An 18,789-nucleotide genomic window follows, 5' to 3' on the forward strand; every position below is an offset into this window, starting at 1 on the left:
TCAGTATTGCTATTTGCCTAATGAAGGGAGGAGTCTGGACAAGTCACAGTATATCTGTTTCCTGGGCTGTCAAATGGGTATAAAAATATGGCCCCAACATCCCAAAAAGATTGTTGGCAGAGGGGGTCCAATAGGAGAAGGGATGTGAAAGTCTATGGGAAATACAGTCCTCTACAATGATAAGGGGTTGCTGTTAAATCGTTAGGGTCTTCCTAGCAGAGCTCTAGCTTAGTGTGATACCCTGAGTGCTGAGAACTCTACTTGGTATATAATGCCCTACGTATTTCAGGAAGCAGGGGCAGGGTTAAAGCCAATGGTTTCCCTCACAAAAGAAGTCATTCCCTTGGGGTTGGGGGATGAAGTATCCATTAGTGGGCTCCCCTCCTTTCACCATAGGTCACCACTGCCCACCCAGGATCCTCTCGTCCTTGGAGTCCTGAGAGTCCTGAGATCAAAGCTCTGCCTGGCAATTAGTGTGAAGAGAGAAATCTGTCCTAAATGGGCTTCCAAAAAGCACACTTGCCTAAAAATATTGCAGGAAGTATGACAGACTGTCCCATCAGTTCACCCCTCAAGCCGGCATGAGCCGTGAATAATATTGAATCTTCTGTATATTTTTAAAATATTCATTTTCTGTGAACCTTTTCATTTATTTTACTACTGACCCTCATGCCCTAGGAGAGTGGCTTCATACTTTTTACTTTTCTTGCCAGTTACTCAAGCAGGGAACTTGGGGGAAGCAGCTTTAAAAGTCAAAATATTTTTTTAAAAGGAAGAGGAAGAAAATGTTATCACCTTTGTTCTTTCCTCAGTGGTTTCTTCCTATCACAATCCCTCTTAAAAGTATTAGACCACGTCCTCTACGCCCAACACAACTTGTTTTTGGTCTCAGCCTTTCTGAAAGCTGTTAGAGAAATCCCCACCCCAACCCCCTTAACAGATGAGAAAACTCAAAACACAGGGAGACTGAATGGTTGCTGAGGGTGAAATAGTGGCTAAATTCAGGCCGAGTCCCTTGTCAAAATGTACAAATTGTCACAGTTTCCTCGGGAACCACACACTGAGAAAACAGTTCGCTAGATAAAGTGAGCTTTATAAGCAATTCCCCAAAGACATTGCACTGTCCCTTTAAAAAAAAAAAGTGAAAGACGGGAAACAATGCCAATAAGAATAGAAACTCTGTCCAGGACACTGACAAAGAATGAAGCACACCTGAAGGCTGTTATTTAACATCTTTCAGATGCGTCACTGTTTGGACAACAGTGATCCCTGTGAGCTAATATTTCTTGAATGCCAGACATTCTTTCAGACACTAGTAGAGAAGGGTGGTGAGGATTCTTATAAGCTGATCAGGCTCTATGGGCTTCAGTTGGTAACAACCATTTACAATACTACTACCCCCAATGGTCTTGCCGAGCCAGCTGAGGCAGAGTGGAGAGGAGGGTGGTGCTGGGCTGCAGGAGACCTGGGATCAGCGTTTGGTTCCTCTGCCTCCATAGGCATGTGTCCAGTCCTGGGCTACCACGAAGAATCAAGGGTACTCAGTGTTCCTGAATAAACAACATGCTTACTCTGTGCAAATATAAAGCCATTGGGGGCCCCTGGCTTACTCTGAGCCAGCCATTTCCTCGCGGGTGTGAAACTGTATAATTGGGCACATTTGGGGAGGTCGCCTTGCCATTGCTTCCTTCAGTCCATTAATGGAGAAAGCACCTCTCACCACAACATCAGCTTAAACTGCTGGATCCTGCCTAGTAGCCTAAGCAAAGCTAATGAATGAAGTCCCTGGAGTGTTTTCAGGTGAATGGGAAACAGAAGGCTGCCACTCGGGAAAGACAGGGGGGTTAAAGCTGGGTTCGGTTTTGATTTTACTTTAATGTGATCCAAAGGCAACTAAGTTGCAGATCAAGTTCTTTTTTAAACAAATAGCCAAGACTTTTTTCCTTCTAATTGTCACCTTTCTTACAAATCAGCTTTAATCCTTTCCCTTCAGAATTCTTACCACTTTGGCCCACTTCTTAGGAATTTCAGAAATGACTCAAAATCAGTACAGTAGAGGAAAAAATATTTATTTTCTAAAGTCATTACCTTGACAGGCAAAACAAAGCATTTTCTCAATTTCATTCAGAAATACATTTTTAAAAAACACATAGACCAATATGGCCTGCCCAGACATATTTAACATGGTAAATATAAGGAATAAATTGTTTGAATATAAATATCTATAAAAAAATAAGTACATCAAAATTTAATCCAATCTCTTCCATTTGCCAGTTACATAAAGAAAAATAATTTTACTGCTTTAAAGCACAACCAACATTTACTCTTCAATGTCTTTCATAAACAACCCTATACCATTGCGTTTCCAAAAATCAAGGTAAGGGAATCTTCTGATTCAATTATCTTTTTTCTTATGGATTGGAGCTAGTAGATTACCATGAAAATGTTATATCTACCACTGACACATTAGACAAGACTTCTATGAGGCTAGGATTTAGGATGGAGGTATCAGGGGAGGGGGGTAACAGGAGGGGAGGGGGAAGAGTTTGGGAGGCAATAATTAAAGGTGGGAAAATATCTGTGCGAGAGTGCAATACAGGTGAGGTAGACTCATATTTATGAAACACATCCTGATCTATAGTAGTAACAGTTTCAGTTTTGCATTTTGTGAATTAAAAAATAAAGATTTTGGAGTTGTTGTTGTTTTTAACTCGAGTATGTTTTCAATTTGTGCATTCCTTAGGAAATCTCTTCCTGGACTATGCAGTTTCTCCCTGAACTGTGCCGGGCGCCTGAGTGAGACACAAACACTTCCTTCCTACCCTCTTCAGGAACCCCACCGGCAAGTGGAGTCTCCTCCCTGTGGAGGAAGCCACCATAATTTACAAGTCATCGTGTTCTCTGCTTTCTCAGAATGGTCCATTGTCAATCCAAAGGAGGACAGACAAAAGCAGTTACCACTGATGGAAGCCAATGAAGATGGGTCGGGGGACTCCTTAACTGTTTTTGGAATGTTTAGAAGGAGGATGCTGATCCGCCGCCAGGCTGGAGCAAGAAATGTTCTAAGTAGGAAGGATGCTTTTGCTCTGATGCAGGCCAGTGTGGAGAGAGAGCGGTCAGCCAGCCGCGCAGCACGCTGTCTCTGTGGAGGAGAAGGCTTTGGACGCGACGGCTGTAATCAGTGTGTTCGGTTGTGGGTCACTTTCTTCTCTCCGGAGAGCTTGGCTTTCAGCTTTGCGATACGGAAAGAAGTTTTGATGCTGTTGCTGATGGCCTCCAACCTATTAAGACAAGAGAAAACAAATGTGATTTAAAAAAAAAAAATCATTACTGGGCAAAAGAAATATCTGAAATTAGAGTCTGGCACAAACAAATTTAATTCTGGTTTCTGAACTTTCACCACCATGGGCCCTTTGCTAACCCCAGGTGCAAATAAAGCCTGTCTTGGTGCCTAAAATGGGGAAGGGGTGCAGAGAGAAAGAGTAATGTGCTCATATCTAAAGGTAATTGGGCATTAAATACAATTTTAAAGTACAATTTTAAGGTAAACTACAGGTAAGCTCTTTTCCTTTTTTCTTTTTTTTTTTTTTGTATCCCCATCCCACCTTTAGTGGGGAAAAAAGTTTTAAAGGGTGTACACATAGGCCCAAAGCAAATGTTGACAATTAAAACAAAATTTTTTTGAAGTTTTAATATTTTTGTTATTGTTTGTTTGTTTTGACAGGAGAAAGAAAGAGGGACAAGTTGCATAATATAATAGTTTATATAACAGAAACTGATAAAAAATAATTTCCAGGTCAGTTCAGAAACTGGTTTATGTAATCCTGGGATCTAGGGAGCATGAGTGGCCTGAGGTCATAACATAACTACGGAAACTGCACTGGCAAGTCTGGAGCCACAGACAGCCGAGGGTGTCCCATGCCTCGTAGTAAACAACCCAGAAGCAGTTCATGACGGCCAGGCCTGTGCGCAGAACACTTCGGTCATAGAACGCCTTGCCACTGGGTTTCTAGGAAAAGTTTCCACAGGCCATGAGAGGGAAGTGGAGGACATGTGACAGATCTGAAAGCAAGTTTCTTCCCTCCAGGTTGTGAATTCCACAACGTTTAGGGTTTGAAAGGGTCATCACCGTGGAGCTGCTCAAGGCAAGCCTATGGGGTTGCCTAACCCAGGTTCCTGACTGCCCCAGCTCATGCCTAACGAGAAAACGAGCGAGCTTTTGGGAATGGTGTTGGCTCTCCACCAAATGTGTTCCCTTATTAAAAATAAATAAATAAATCCTAAAAACGGCATGTTCTAACTCTCACCAACCTTACCTAATAACTTTATTTTCCCTTTGGCCATTTGAGTAACTGCTGCTGTTTGAAGAACTTGATCATACATGACACTTTGATTTAAAAAGAGTAAGAGAGAGAGAGAGAGAGAGAGAGAGACCTCTCCCTGAAATATTTTTTAGGTTCTCAGGAAAAGTAGTAAATCTATTGACTCAGAGAGGCAAAGACTGGGTATGACCAAATGACAAAGGTGTCTGGAGATATACTTTGTTTGGAAAAATCGACCTTTAGACTGACGGGCGTGTGCTAAAGATCACCAAAGTCGGCAGTGACCTGCTTTCAACTCCTTCAAAAAAAGATTTGAGAGGGATTCCTTTGCTCTTTTTAATCTATAGACTATGAAGAGCCCCTTTGCTATTGTTTCCTGAGCCTTTCTCCAGTCAAGCTAAGAGTGGCTGGGGGAGCAGTCCATTAGCATTGGTGGTGGAACTAGTGGTTCTTAGGAGCCTCTTACCTTCTCATTTTTCTTCCTTCCACCAGCTGCTGATGAATACACTTCTTTCCAAGCTTGGAACAGTCCTTTCCTTTCTTGCGATTAGCCCAGCCTTTCTCCATAGTGTCTTGGCCCCTGTTAAAATACACGCAGGGAAAAACATTTCAGCAATGGTACCTTCAGTTGTTCACAATGTCTCTGTTCATCTCTTTTTCTTAAAAATACTTATTAAAGTATAGTTGGCATTCAGTATTATATTAGTTTTTGGTGTACAACATAGTGATTCGACATTTATAGACTTTGAGATGTGATCATCACCATAAGTCTAGTACCCATCTGTCACTGTGGAAAATTATTACGATAATATTGGCATTTTTTCTGTCCTGTGCACTACCTCCCCATGACTTACTTATTTTACTACTGGAAGTTTGTGCTTCTTATTTGCAGCATTATAATAGGAAAGAGGTCAGGAGAACATAAAACTGTTTGAAAGCAAAGGTATTTCTATTCACCTGAGTTCTTTTCCTGGTTGGCAAAAATTCCAGCACTTCTTGTCTTTTTGGCTGGCACACTGGCATCTGTCCCTCCGGTCTGTTGCTTTTGTAGGAAATAAATCCTTTAAGGATCGCTTGGTCCTAGGAGGGTTTCCAAGTCCATATGGAACAATTTTCCTATTATCAAAAGAGAAACAAAAGATATTAGCATGATTCATAGTCTTCAAAACGCTGCATTCTATGGGGTAAACTCATCCCATTGGAACACACGGAGCTCACCACATGCTGTTTGGTAGCAAAACTTGGGAGCATGAGGTGTGACAAGTTAAGATCACACGTCTGACAGGGGCCCTGAGTGTATGTATATACCCAACCAGGAGAAACCAGTTTTCTAATTCAATTCCATTCCATTTCTTAACAAAGTTCAATTTCTTCTCGACACAAGCAGCATTGTTTTTTGGTCCAAAATTATGACATCTCTGTTTTAGTATCTGTTTCATATTTCCTTCCCTTTATAACATTCCATTTAGCAATAGATACTGGGGGGAGGGGTATAGGGACTTGAAAACCATGACTCACAAGACTTGGAATACCTATGTTCAATTCTGATCCTACGATAAGGCTAGAAGTCCCCTCTGAGGGGGCGGGAGGATGCCCAGGTTGGCATGTCTGCAATTTGCTGATATGACCATAGAAGGACTCCTTGCCAGAATGCTCTCCAGTAATTTCCAATGTGTTTGTTTTGATTCTTGCTTAAGAAATAAAGTCCTCCCCTTGGGAGAATTATCCACCTTACTAAGTATTAGGCTTCTGTAGGTGTGTTTAATGTGATTTGATTTTGGTCGTCCTTTACTATACTGGGGCCCTGCAGGCACCATAAAGGTGGTTTTGTTTATGACTGCTTCTGATGGGTGAACTACTTTTCAGGGGGAAAGGGCGGAAAGTGCCTTCCTCACTCTGGAAGCAAAAAAGACATCTATGGATCATGTTTCTATTACTGTCTTGAAATAGGCTTTTCTAACAGCAAAGTACAGAGGAGTCAGGACTCCCGGGTTCTCAGTCTAGCACTGCCATGAACTCTTTCCTTCACAAGTGGCTTCAATGTTTGGGGTCTCCGTTTTTGTCTGCATAAAGTGGAGGGATTGGATTATGAATCTCTTTGATCTCTCTGCCTCTTAAGTCTTTACCCTCCCATGAGAAGCCATGTGACCTCAGCAACTTATTCCCTGAACCCCAGCAGATCCCACTGAGAGACCATTCCCTTGTCCCCACACTTGAAGTCTCTCCTCAGAATGTGTGGCAGCCTCCTGCTTGCTGTTAGCTCTTTCACAGTCTTCCTGCCATGAGTGGTCTGAGCCACAGGCCTCAGAAGACCCTCCCTTCTGCTGCTAAGAACCAAGCTGCCTTGTTCTTTTCAGGAATGGAGGGGCACTGCGCCCTCCCCAGGGGTGATTTCCATGTTGGCAGAAAAGCAAACTGCATGCTTTCCAGAAAAGTAACTGGGCTCCCCTCTCTGGTTAAGGCAGAGCAATGGAATGACTAGGGTTGTAATGCCCTCTAGAGACTCACCCGGGAGTGTTGATCCAGATGATGTCGAGGTGGCAGAAGTAGACACACTCTTTATCCAGCAGGGACGAGCAGGAGCAGCGCTTGGAGCGGCGGGGTGCACTGGGAGAGGGCTCCTCTCTTCCGCTGTCCGCCCCCGTGCTGAGCTCAGCGCCCAAGACGGCTGGGGAGAGAAAGAGCAGGTCAGTGGGGGTGTCCCATCGGAGACCAGGGGTGCGCTGCATCACAGATGGACGCCAGGACGAGCAGAGCAGAGCAGAGCAGAGCAGATGAAGCCTACAGCCTGCCCACAGCAGGGAACACAGAGGGAAAGGGCTCTTCATTTATTCCCTCCTTACCATGACTTCACCTTTACCCCACTGCCTTATCGACCTTCGGAGAGATTGCACAAGTGCAGAAGAAACAACCACCTGGAAAGGGAGTTACCAGCCCCTTCGAAGCAACCTTCAAGGAAATGCGTGTAACTGCTGCCTGTTAGAATCTGGGTTGGCTCCTGCCTGACACTTAGTAGGACAGACAGCACAACCTGCAGTGGCTTAAAATTGACGGATGACAAAAAGGCTAGAACTGAATAAATCCCCTGCCTGTTCCTAGGTTTGGAGCCTCTGTCCCATGCAGAATGACCTTCTGGTTAGGGGCGTACCCACCACTTCACATGTGTGTAGGGCAGAGAGTGGCCCAGGTGATATATACCCTTTGAAATTAGGTGGAGGTCAAGAACTTTGGGGGGATGATTGGAGGGAAAGAAGAGAAAGCCGCTCTTCATATTCATTCCAGGCGGCCACCTCCACAGAAACCACTGACCTAAGGAGCAGCTGAGCAGCGGCTGGGGGACCTAGCCAAGGCTCCGGGGATGTTGACTTCAGAGTCCCCAGGGCAGCGGGCATGTGTGGGATCACCGCCTCCCGCTCCAGCTGCAGCACCGGCTCTTCTTCCTGATGAGTTAGCCATGCAGCTTATCTGCCCAATTTTGTACATTTCACATGATCAGACACATTCCAGGATTTTCATTCCCTTGACATCCTTTCTCTTTAGTCAGGGTCATGAAAAGACAAAACAAGTGCATTGACCCTAGAAGGGGGACTGGGCAGATGCACACGTTCTTTCTAAATCTGTAAGCAGCCAAGACTTATCCCCGCTCCCCTCCCAGGACAGGTGAACAAAACTGAAGATAGAGCTCACACTGTTCTGGGTGCCAAAAATCTGCCAAAAGAAACCTACAGTCAATAATGACAAATTTTAAAGAAAACATCTGCTTCGCCCTGAAACCGCCTGGGGGGGTTATTCAACAGACTGTTCTGCAGGTGATCTTACTGCTCAAATATTGCTTGAATGGCTTGAATAAAATTCCTTGGCTTCAAGCTGAAAGGTTTAAATATTTTGCAGATTAACACACTAATAAAACAGCATTTGAATAAGATCTCCGTTCCTATGCGTCCTATTACCTGTATGAACACATACATTGCAAATATACATTTGGCTAAATTATAGCTTGTCTTTACGTTTCTTGGATTCATTGTTAAAAGCCAATTAAGTACACTGTGCAATAACAATAATGTCATTTTAATGCTCCAGGAGCAATTGTGTTCAATAGTGGATTGTTTTCCCCACTAGAAAATTTAAGTAGCTTTGAGTAGTAATTTCCAGAGACTTGATATCTGAGCTACAGAAATAAAAAGAAGGGGGGAAACAGAAGCAAGGAAAGCATTAAGACGGATAAGAAGACATTCACATCCAGAGATTTACAAGCCAACGCGCCTACCTGTTCCTGCAGTTCCTTGGAAAGCCACAAACAGCAGAGAGAAAATCACGGGGAAGTAATCCATTCTGAAAACAATCAGAATTCCCTGCAAACTAAGCCCAGAGTAGAAACGAAGAGACGCCGCTTCAGTTCCCCTAAGCGCTTCTGGTTGTTCTGCTCTCAGAGCGATCCGATCCGGCAGCCCCGGAGCTCCTCGGCCGGGAGGAAAGAAGTTTCTGCCGGAGAGAGGCAGTGGGAGCGGTCTGAGGACGCGCGCAGCCGGTGGCGTCGGGGACAGCAGCGAGACCAGGGACCCTCGCGGCGCTCGCCCCAGCAGATGCAGGAGCGCGTCTGACTTGGACAGCTCTCCGCCGGCTTTTTATATTGAACCCCTATAGAGTGGGGGTAAACAGCTCTGACTTTATTCCAGCCCCAGACAATGTTATTGTGTTATTAGTCACCAACAGGCAACGTGCAGCCGGAGATAAGGCCGGGCTCTAGAGGAAATCACTGCTGACTTCAGAGGCAGACGCCCGCCGTCTGACAATCCAGGGGCAGGGCTAAGAAAAAGAAAATACCCATTGGAGACCTTTGGTAAACCTGCCCGTGCAGCGCTGGAGTCTGCTTCCCCTTTGCAAGCTGCCAGCCCCAGAGTTCAAGAATCACAAGAGGGACTCCAGAAAAGTCATACCATTGGTATGAAAAGTATGAGTACGTTTAAATAGATGGTATTGTGTGCGGGGAATTTTTTTAAAATTGTTGTTCGCTTCATTTTCCTTTTATGTCCCTCCGATTGCTTAGCGTTGATCAAACAAGGGAGTGCTCTCCCTAGTCACTTCCCCCCACTGGGGGACAAATTATTTAGGAATATCCAACTTTTTTCTCTTTCTTTGAGCCCCTCCCCTAAGTCCTTTTTGCTGAACTTCTTTGCGTCCACGGCTAAAGAGGTCATCGCAAAGAAAGGAAGTTTTTTTAAAAAAAATAGAGCGCTTTCAGGTCATACCCAATTCTTTCAGTGTCAGTGGTGAGGAGTCACCCCCAAGGTTTTCCTGTGCCCACCTTTCTCTCCTGCGGGGAACACCGCGTTCAGTAACACGAATTTTAAGAAACAGCAGAAGAGGAACGCCAGGGGGAGACGAAGAGCAAAGGGCTGATGTTTTATGGAGACAGAAAATAAAAGCCTTGGCTTCCAAATAACATAAGGAAAGGCCACCTGAGGTGGGAGCTGCGGCAGGGCAAGGAATGGCGCCTCCCATAGGAAAGGGGTGCCCCTCAGAACATGCCATTTACTCCCTGCGTAGGGACACCTTTCCTGGGACTTTTCCTTTGCCTTCATTTAGGGCGAAGGGGTGTTCTTGTACAAAGCTCGGTGGTGTTGGGAAGGAGAAATGGGATGCTGAACAAAGGGATCAGATAATGCCTCACATTTAGTAATGCATTTACATTATCAAAGCAATTTCCTGCCTGCTTAACCTTGAAATACGCACCCACCCCCTCACCCCCACCAGGTAACCACAGGGCACTGCGAAGGCCGATGGGATGAACTCAGAGCATCTTCTCTGCACAGGAAAGGATGAGTCTACACCCAGCACTTAGGGACTCCATCAGATAGATGGTTCCTCCATGTCCTCATCCTGCATCACTCCAATGTCCTCACCTGTGGAGGGGGAAGTGGGGAGGATTCAAATGTGGACCCATTTCCAATACTATACTCACGAGGAACCCAAGAATGGTTTCTTCCTCCTTCTCCCTGCCTGCTCTTCACCTCTAGAATCAAAAGGACAGATCTTATTCCAACACCAAAGCTGTGGACCTGAGCACACTGGGGTCCCCTGGACCTTCCTGGGAGCCACCACAGTTGGGGAGACAGTAACAGCATCAGTGTCCGTCCCATAATAAGATCTGTTCCCTAAAAGAGCCACCCAGCAAGAGCTGGAGCTGGAGGAGAGACAAGGACCCTCCCTCCACACCCACTCCCCTAGGGCCTCTGCCTGGGCCCTCTGCTTTCTCCCTATGCTGACCTCAGCCCAGCTCTGGGGGCTGGGGAGGGCACAGCTGCCCCTAGGACTGGGTGGCACCAAGCAGGAAGCCAGCTCTGGCCAGTGTGTCCCAACCTCCTCCCCCCAGGAGACCACAGGGACAGCAGAGGAGAGCTGATGTCACATTCACAAGATCCAAGCTTGTCCCATGAAGGGAAAGGTAGTGTGGGAAATGTGTGTTGGCAGGGGTCCTCCCCCCCACACACACACCCTTTCTTTAACCTCCTTGCAACTTTGACGAAACACTGGTCACAGCCAGGACCAACCTGTCCTAAGCTCCTCCCTAGAAATAATGGCCCTCCCCCTTCCCAGTCTCTCTGGGTCCGGCCTGGCTACCCCGCAGCAAGGAAGCCCGTCTCTCCGCAGCCACCCCCACCTTGGTAAGGCTGCCCTTGCAGGTGCCAACAGCACCCAACAATCAGGTGGAGAAATGCAGCAAAATTAAACTGCCCACACGCCTTCCCACAGCCCTCCCTCCTCTCATCTCCTGTCTGTGTCATCCTGTAAACCCCTGTGAATGTATTTTAATTATAAAAACAAAAAGTGGGTGGCAGTGATCTGGCCCCACACTCCTCACCCTGGGTCTCCTAGGGCTCTGCTAAAGCAAACGCACAGGGTTTCAGACCTGGGAGGGCCCCATCGTTCCAAGTACTGTACAATCTTGGCCCATGTCTTTGAATCCCAAGTTTCCAACATGTGTACAGTTGTGTACGTGTGTGTATTTCCATTTCTCTCTTTGTGTGTCATGGGGAGTGGTGGCATCTGCCTTCTCTGTCCATCTCCCCACCCCACCTCTCACGGCAGCCCCTTTTGCCCTCTTTAGAAGGAAGGAGAAGCCCTTTCAAACCCAGAAAAGGGAGCTATGGCACTGCCAGGCAGCTGCCCAGCAAGTAAATTTCCCAAGAAGCAAGAGAGGGGAAGGAGAAAGAAGCCCAACAAACCAGTTTTACAAGCTAGAAGTTCCCACCTCTCCTTCACTTGAAGCATTGCTAGAGAGGGAGGTAGGAGAGGAGGAGGTTAAAAGAGCTGGACAAAGGAATATATTTGGAGATCCCACCTCCCTCCACACCCCACCCCTCCAAGACCTAGGAAGGGAGAGGCTCTTTGTAGCCACAGTCCTCAGAAAGGAAAGGGAAGGGAGAGAAGAAGTGACAAGGATGGCTTCTCCCCCCCTCCCCCCCAGTAGAACAGTTTGCTATTACTGTTCTTTGGCTGTTACACTTGAATTCTCAAAACTATTTGATAAAGGTATTTTTATGTTTCTTTCTGTATATCTTGCTATGTATTAATAGATATCTATAAATAAACCCTCTGAGTCCCAAATACAGATACTACACAGAAGCAAAGTGTACTGTTTTTAGCACTCTTTAGCTTTGCTCCTTCTCAACTTTTGCGTAATAAAATTTGCAACTTTGCCAGGCCAATAAAGCTGGTTCGAGATGTTGCATTTAGCTCAGCAAAAACAAGAGCCGTTAAGTCACTTGATGACAGCACAGAGCATGGGGAACTAGCTTACTGCAGGCCCGGTGAAGCTATCCAGGCCACTGGACCAGTCCTATGGTGTTGACTGTTTCACGTTCCTACTTTGCATAGCGCTGTTGTGAAAGAGTGCACTGTAGACATTCATTATACACCTCCCGGAGTTATTAACAAACACAGCTTCTCTCACAGCCCACAACGGAATGGTTGATTTAGCACAGGAACACGGTTGATGATACTCAGGACAGATTCATCTCATGCACTTTAAAAACAAATAACGTATGCATCTCTACTTCCTTAACACTTTCATTCATAAAACAATGACAGGTAGCAAGTGTTTAGTTTAAAAGAATATATCCAGTTCTTTGACTAGCATTTCTCAAACCTCAGTAATTCATACGCCTCTTTCACAACTTTCGACATATTTGTGTGCCACCCACACATTTTTACTGAATATTTTTCCATCCAGCTGACTTCCTTTACTTGAATGATGTTAAGGAAATTTACTATCACTATTATTCTAAGTAATAATATACATGATATCATGATTTGTATAGTTAAATGATATACATATTTATATGATTAAATAATGTACAGAAATCATAGCCTAATACACGTTAAAATGAACATAATTATGTGTCTATCAAGCAGTTGGAAATAAAAAGCATTTGACCATGTACCCTATAAACCAACACGAGCATATTTACCACTCTTGAGGAACACTGTTCCTTCTGCTGCAATGCCTTACACCTTATTATGTTAAGAATTAAGACCTGGTTTAGTTCCGCTTTCTGACCTCTACTTTCCAAGATAAGCTCTAACAATTCCACATCAAACTGTCATATGGATGCACTTCAAAGAAATAGAATTTAGAAAAACAAAGACTTTCTATATATCCAAAAATTCCTAGTTGATACTTCCCTTTAAGCAGTTATCCTTTATCATATTTTCAACTCTCTATCCCAAATTTAAATATTCTTCCCAGTGTCTTCACTGACACACACACACCCTCTCCACTACACACACACCTGACGCTATAGATTGAAATGGGAACGAAATTGTAATGTCAGACATCAGAGAGAGACTACAAAAATAGATGGTCAGTGACTGCCACATCATATTTCTTTCTGTAATTTTAATTGTCACTTATGACATGTGGAACCAAAGGGATTCTGATGCAGGGATTTAAAAAGATGACCACTTGCGGGTGAGTGTGGTACAGTCAAGTCATTTCATTAAACCTAATTTATGTAGTCATTCTAGATGAGCCTCCCTTCCATGTGTTTGAATGAGATGGTAAAAGGAACTAATTCTGGAGGGCAGGTGCCATATAAATGTGCCTGCCTTTATGGTTCTTTCAGCTGATTGCGTATTTGTGACATTCAGTAGGCTGACTGTGGTTTCAAGTCCACTGCTGTCAACCCCTTTTCATGACTCCATTTAATTCTAACCAAGCAATTTTTGTTTGTTTTTTAAGAACTATGGTTACCAAGGGTTGGGGATGGGTGGTGAGGGAAATGGGGAGATGTTGGTCAAAGTTCCTGTTAAAAGATGAATAAGTTCTGAGTATCTTACACACAGGATTGTGAATATAATTAACAATACTGTATTTTATACTTGGAAGTTGCTGAGGGAGTAGATCTTCAATGTACTGACCCCCAAAATGAAATGGTAATTATGATGATGGAGTGGTAATAATTTGCAATACATAAATGTGTCACATCAACATGTTGTACACCTTAAACTTATACAATGTTATCTATCAATTCTATCCCCCAAATAAGTTTTGTTTCCCACCTCATATATAAAGGCAAATAACAAGCCCAAATTCTTATCTCTTTCTCAACTTCTATGTAATAAAAGGTCTTTGGTGTCCTGCTGAAATTTAAAAAGATATCCTAGGAAAGTAGCAAGAAACTTATTCATTTGAAATTCATTTTTATATTAGAAATCTGAAACCAGGAAGATTCTATTATTCAATTTCTCTAATTTCATGTGCATATATGTTTACTGAGCTCCCATTTGGTGTCAACTGTAATTCTAGGTACTTTGTGTTCCAATGGTAAGGGTAAGGTGGATTTCATATTCAAGAGTCAATAGGCTGACATGGGATTAATTAAAGCCACTAGGGGAAAAGCAACGGGGGTGGGGGTGGGGTGTTGGAGCATAATCATTGAACTGAGGAAAGCTTAGGTACCTACAAGGAAGCTGACGTGAGGGCTATGACAACACAAGGTACTAAGTGATTCAAGAAATAATCTTGGAATGAAAGAGGCTGAATGGAGGTTTTAAAGGATAGCAGGAAAGATCTTCAAAGATGAGAGGAATTAGGAGCTGTGGAAAAGGACAGGAAATATTTAAGAGGGGCAGGACATTTTAACGAGACAGTTAAGTTTTTGGATTTCAGTAGGACCAGATGGCCAATGATGATGTAGGTGAAATACAGGGTTAATATTTCCAATATCTCTGTAATGTGCGAGTAGAATGTAGAATGTCTATAGTTTCTACACTGTGATTTCTGTAGTCTTATGGATGAACGTGACCACTAAAAGGCAAAGCCATAGGAACCATGAACAACTCCTCTTAGTGCAGAAGCTCAGAAGATTTTGACAGTTCATCATGTGAACTATGTCACTGTTAGAAGGTCTGGATGTTATTTGTATTAAAAAATATTAAATGAATTAAAATTATTCCCACATTTTGCAAATCTCCTTTTTGGACTCAGCCATTTGCAAGGGGAAGAAAATATTTACCATAGAGTTTTTTAAAAGTTCTCTGGCTTCCCACGTTTCTTCTTGTCTCCCTTCCTGAAAAAAGATTTAATACAAGAATTAATTTCATTATACCTACCTGCTGCCTACCTATAAGTAATTCAAACCTCCTTCCCTAAACTATAATTTTGAAAAAAGGAAATTTCTCTTCAAATAATTTTTTTCCAAATATGAGTATGCAGCAAAAAAGAAAGAAAGAAAAGAAAAGAATATTTATTACTGGTTGTCATCTTAGGGGGGAAGATGGGGGAAAGCGGGTTACTATTTTAAAGAGGCATTTGGATTCATTTAAAAATGCAAATGCTGTTTCACAAGCTCCAGAATATATTTAATGCTAAGGGGTTTGTTTCATTTGGCATTTGCACTTTTTTTCCATTTGTTCTTTTGATGAAAAAAAAAAATCTTTGGAGTGGTTGCGAGAATCATTTTCCTGGAAATGGATGCCTTTAAAATTATTTTTCTGTGAAGCTTAAAAAAATCCCACGTACGTTTTGTTACTATTATTTAAAATGCCCTACTTATTGTCTTTCCCTAAGTGTAGATTTTACTATGGACAGTGAGGTCAGTCAAAGGCATTGAAGTACATATATTCCTTTCCTACATATAACTCATAAGAACAAAGAATGTGGAGTGATGACATTGTGTTTGTTGCTACCTTATGTACTTTATTTTAGAGAAATACGGAGAAAGAAAAATGGAATGAAATGAAGGCATATAAGAGCCATCTGCTTATGGCTGAAGTTCAGGCCGCTGTAGGACTTTGGAGACAGCAGTATTGAAGACCCGCTGTAAGAGAGGAACGGGGAGCAGAGAGGGGGTGAGGAGGGAGACGAAAAGGAGGAAAGGATCAGACAGGGAGCCCCCGCTCAGTTTGCAGCCCTCCCCCCTCCCGGGTGTGAGGGAAGCAGAGATGCATGAGTTAGAGAATCTTGAAACTGATAATGTCCATGTAAAGCACGTTATCTTGTTGCAAAATGGAAAAGATCTTGTGAACTGCAAAGTAGTTTGTTTAAAGACATTTTTTTCCAAAGTTGTTTCAAGATTTGTCAGGGAGGACTAATATTTTCTAGATAAAGCATTTTACAGCATTGTTTCTTTCTGAATGTTCCTTCTCCCCCAGCACCCATTCTATTTTTACACATTATCTGGGAGAAACTATCTCTTTGGACTAATGGCCAGATCTCTGCACCAGTGGCCTCCTTTCCCCCAATTCTCTCCCATTCCCCTCCTCCTTCTCAGGAGCATTTTGCCACTTGATGACTTGAATGAGACAACATGGGACAAAGGTCATAGATTTTCAGCATGCACAGAGATTTCTAGCCAAACAACCACCTCTCCAATGGTGATTGGTTAACATCCTCTTCTATATATGTCAATGAAGATATGTGTGTTCCCCTTGCTCTGAAAGGATGACTGGCAAACAGCTAGGACCTTTTAATCCCAATTATGCTTTTTAGCTTCTTTCAATCAACTTTATACTTACTTTATTCCTTTCACTTAAAGATGATATAATATTGGTTCAAAAGCCTAGATACATAACATAATAAATTATAAGTAATAAGTTCTCAGTAATTTTTTCAATGGTTTTGGTCCCTTCCAAGGAAACCAGAATTTTAAAAAGATAATCACTTTTGGAGTAGCCACCACCCAACTGAAGAATGGGAGCAAAAAGAACACACTGGAAAAATAGAATTTAACTAGGGAAAGTGACCTAATCTATAACTTAACCAAGATGTCAAGTTATGACAACACCCAATTCTTAGGAAAGTGAAACTCTTAATAATGGCATGGTCCAAATATAAGTTTTACAATTCAGCAGGAACCAGTATCAAGCAATTAAATGACCCTTCACATAGACCAAGTACTTAGCCCAGGGGTGGGCAAACTTTTTGACTCGAGGGCCACAATGGGTTCTTAAACTGGACCGGAGGGCCGGAACAAAAGCATGGATGGAGTGTTTGTGTGAACTAATATAAATTCAAAGTAAACATCATTACATAAAAGGGTACGGTTTTTTTTATTTAGTTTTATTCATTTCAAACGGGCCGGATCTGGCCCGCGGGCCGTAGTTTGCCCACGGCTGATAGCCTCTCTATCTGCCTTTCCCATTGCAAAATGAGAAAATAGCATCCATCTGCTCCTGGTCCAAGAGGCAGAAATGAAAGTGGTTAGTTGAGGCTGTACATCAAAGGATGGCAACAACCATGTCAATTGGAAAAGTTTAATTAGTGAAGCATACAGAGATCCATGTGCAATTCTCTTTAAGACAAGGATACAGAAAAAAAGGTGGCGGGGGAAGGAAGGCATTGCCAAGTGGAGCATGTAAAAGAAGTATTAAAGAAGGACAGAGGGTGTTAAAGAAAAACAGTCTTATAAACATTCTATTACTGGGTGTTGACTGGGGGAAAACACTTAATATCAAAATTTTAAATAACAGTACAGATCCTCAGTATGAAAAGTAAACATACACACACACACACACACACACACACACACACACACACAACCACTGAAACACAAGGACAGTGTAACAGATGTCTGAAAGAGGAAGGATTAGGCCATCATAATGAAAATATGGTTCTGAGGCTGAGCACATGAGATCTTCCTAATTTTAGCAGAACACTTAGAACTCAAGGTATACAGTGAGCAGTGGAGAAAATGTAATTTGTAAATATCAAAAGAGAAAAAAATTACCTGAGGCTAAAAGTCCCTTTCACTTTGACTATAATCTTTTAAAATCTGGGATAAAATTTGTTATAGAAATTTTCTATTGGGCTTTAGAGATACTAAAACAATCATATATAAAGCAAAGCACTAAAATCCCTCAAGTAAGAAAACAGAGAATGAAGAATTTCAATTTTCCAATTTATAACTCTGTTAAGGAGAAAGTATTCAAATATGCTCTTCATTAGTGCCTGTTGAAGGTCATTGTGGACCATACCATTACTATTAATGTCAAAAGAATATGCTATTGCCCTGGCCGGGTGGCTCCATTGGTTGGAGTGTCATCCCTGTACACCAAATGGTTGCAGGTTCAATTCCAGGTCAGGGTACATACCTAAGTTTTGGGTTTGATCCCTGTCTGGGCCCAGATGGAGGCATCCTATAGATGTTGCTCTCTCTTCCTCCCCCTCTTCCTTCTTTTCTCTCTCTCTCTCTAAAAATAAAAAATCAATAAAGACATATCCTTGGGTGAGTATTGAAAAAAAGAAAACCTCTAAAAAGTTTTTAAAGAATACGCTATTAATCAGACCAAGTTATCAAGGTATATAAAGGAAGACATTTACTCTCCTGACTTTATATTTTTATACTATTAAAATTCACCTTCACGCTGAAAAAGCAGAGTTTGTGCTGCTCCTCTTCACTGAGAATGTAGATGTTGTTGGTTTGTTTTTTTGTTTTGTTTTTGTTTCTGTTTTGCAAGCTTCAGCTCACTCTAGAAACTAGTTTTTCTTTCCTTTTATTTCATTGCAAAACTGTTTCTCCAGAGATAGAGTAGTGCCACCTTTACATCTGGAATTGGTTATATTACCTTCCTCACATTTTTAAATGTAGTTTTTTGCAAACAATTCTAACAAGAATTTTTATTTATACAGATTTCTATCATTTTTCTTCTTCATCAAGACTGTTTTCAATTGAACTTTTCGTAGTTACATTTGTTCGAATCCTATTTTTAGTTTCCCTTTCTCCTTGAACTCTTTCCTTTTCACGGTCTCTGGGGAGTTGCACCTAATTTTTACCGTAAATTTTGTAATCTACTTTCCAGGAATCTATGGTATCTGTCTGCCTTCATCCTAGATTTTCCTTCTTTTATTGTTGAAAGGAATAATAGGTCACAGTTTCATTTGAGGTTCTTATCATTTTCATTTCACCAGCCAGATTCAAATTTTCCTAAAGGCATCTTTCTGAGAAATGGTTGTGCAGGAAAATAC

The 18,789-nt window shown here is 42.6% G+C and overlaps 1 protein-coding gene across 1 annotated transcript; it reads right to left on the reverse strand.

Annotated features, from left to right (window-relative positions):
* Positions 1-2,053: 2,053 nt before the first annotated feature.
* On the reverse strand, positions 2,054-8,956 carry EDN1 (endothelin 1). The gene is made up of 5 exons (XM_070403439.1): positions 8,590-8,956; positions 6,831-6,990; positions 5,280-5,438; positions 4,789-4,902; positions 2,054-3,281 (listed from the first exon to the last, which is right to left on the reverse strand). Exons 1-5 carry the CDS (start codon positions 8,651-8,653, stop codon positions 3,179-3,181), a joined length of 600 nt encoding a protein of 199 aa, XP_070259540.1. The 5' UTR covers positions 8,654-8,956; the 3' UTR covers positions 2,054-3,178.
* Positions 8,957-18,789: the final 9,833 nt, after the last annotated feature.

Source organism: Myotis yumanensis, unplaced genomic scaffold, assembly GCF_028538775.1.
Source record: "Myotis yumanensis isolate MYYU_CA2020_CCGP unplaced genomic scaffold, mMyoYum1.0.hap1 SCAF_2, whole genome shotgun sequence".
NCBI lineage: Eukaryota > Metazoa > Chordata > Mammalia > Chiroptera > Vespertilionidae > Myotis > Myotis yumanensis.

Coding starts and splice junctions, on each gene's coding strand:
- EDN1 (XM_070403439.1), bottom strand. CDS start 8,653: ATGGATTACTTCCCCGTGATTTTCTCTCTGCTGTTTGTGGCTTTCCAA. Junction 6,991..8,589: donor CCAAGGAACTGCAGGAACAG/GTAGGCGCGTTG, acceptor TTCTCTCCCCAG/CCGTCTTGGGCGCTGAGCTC. Junction 5,439..6,830: donor ATCTGGATCAACACTCCCGG/GTGAGTCTCTAG, acceptor TTTTGATAATAG/GAAAATTGTTCCATATGGAC.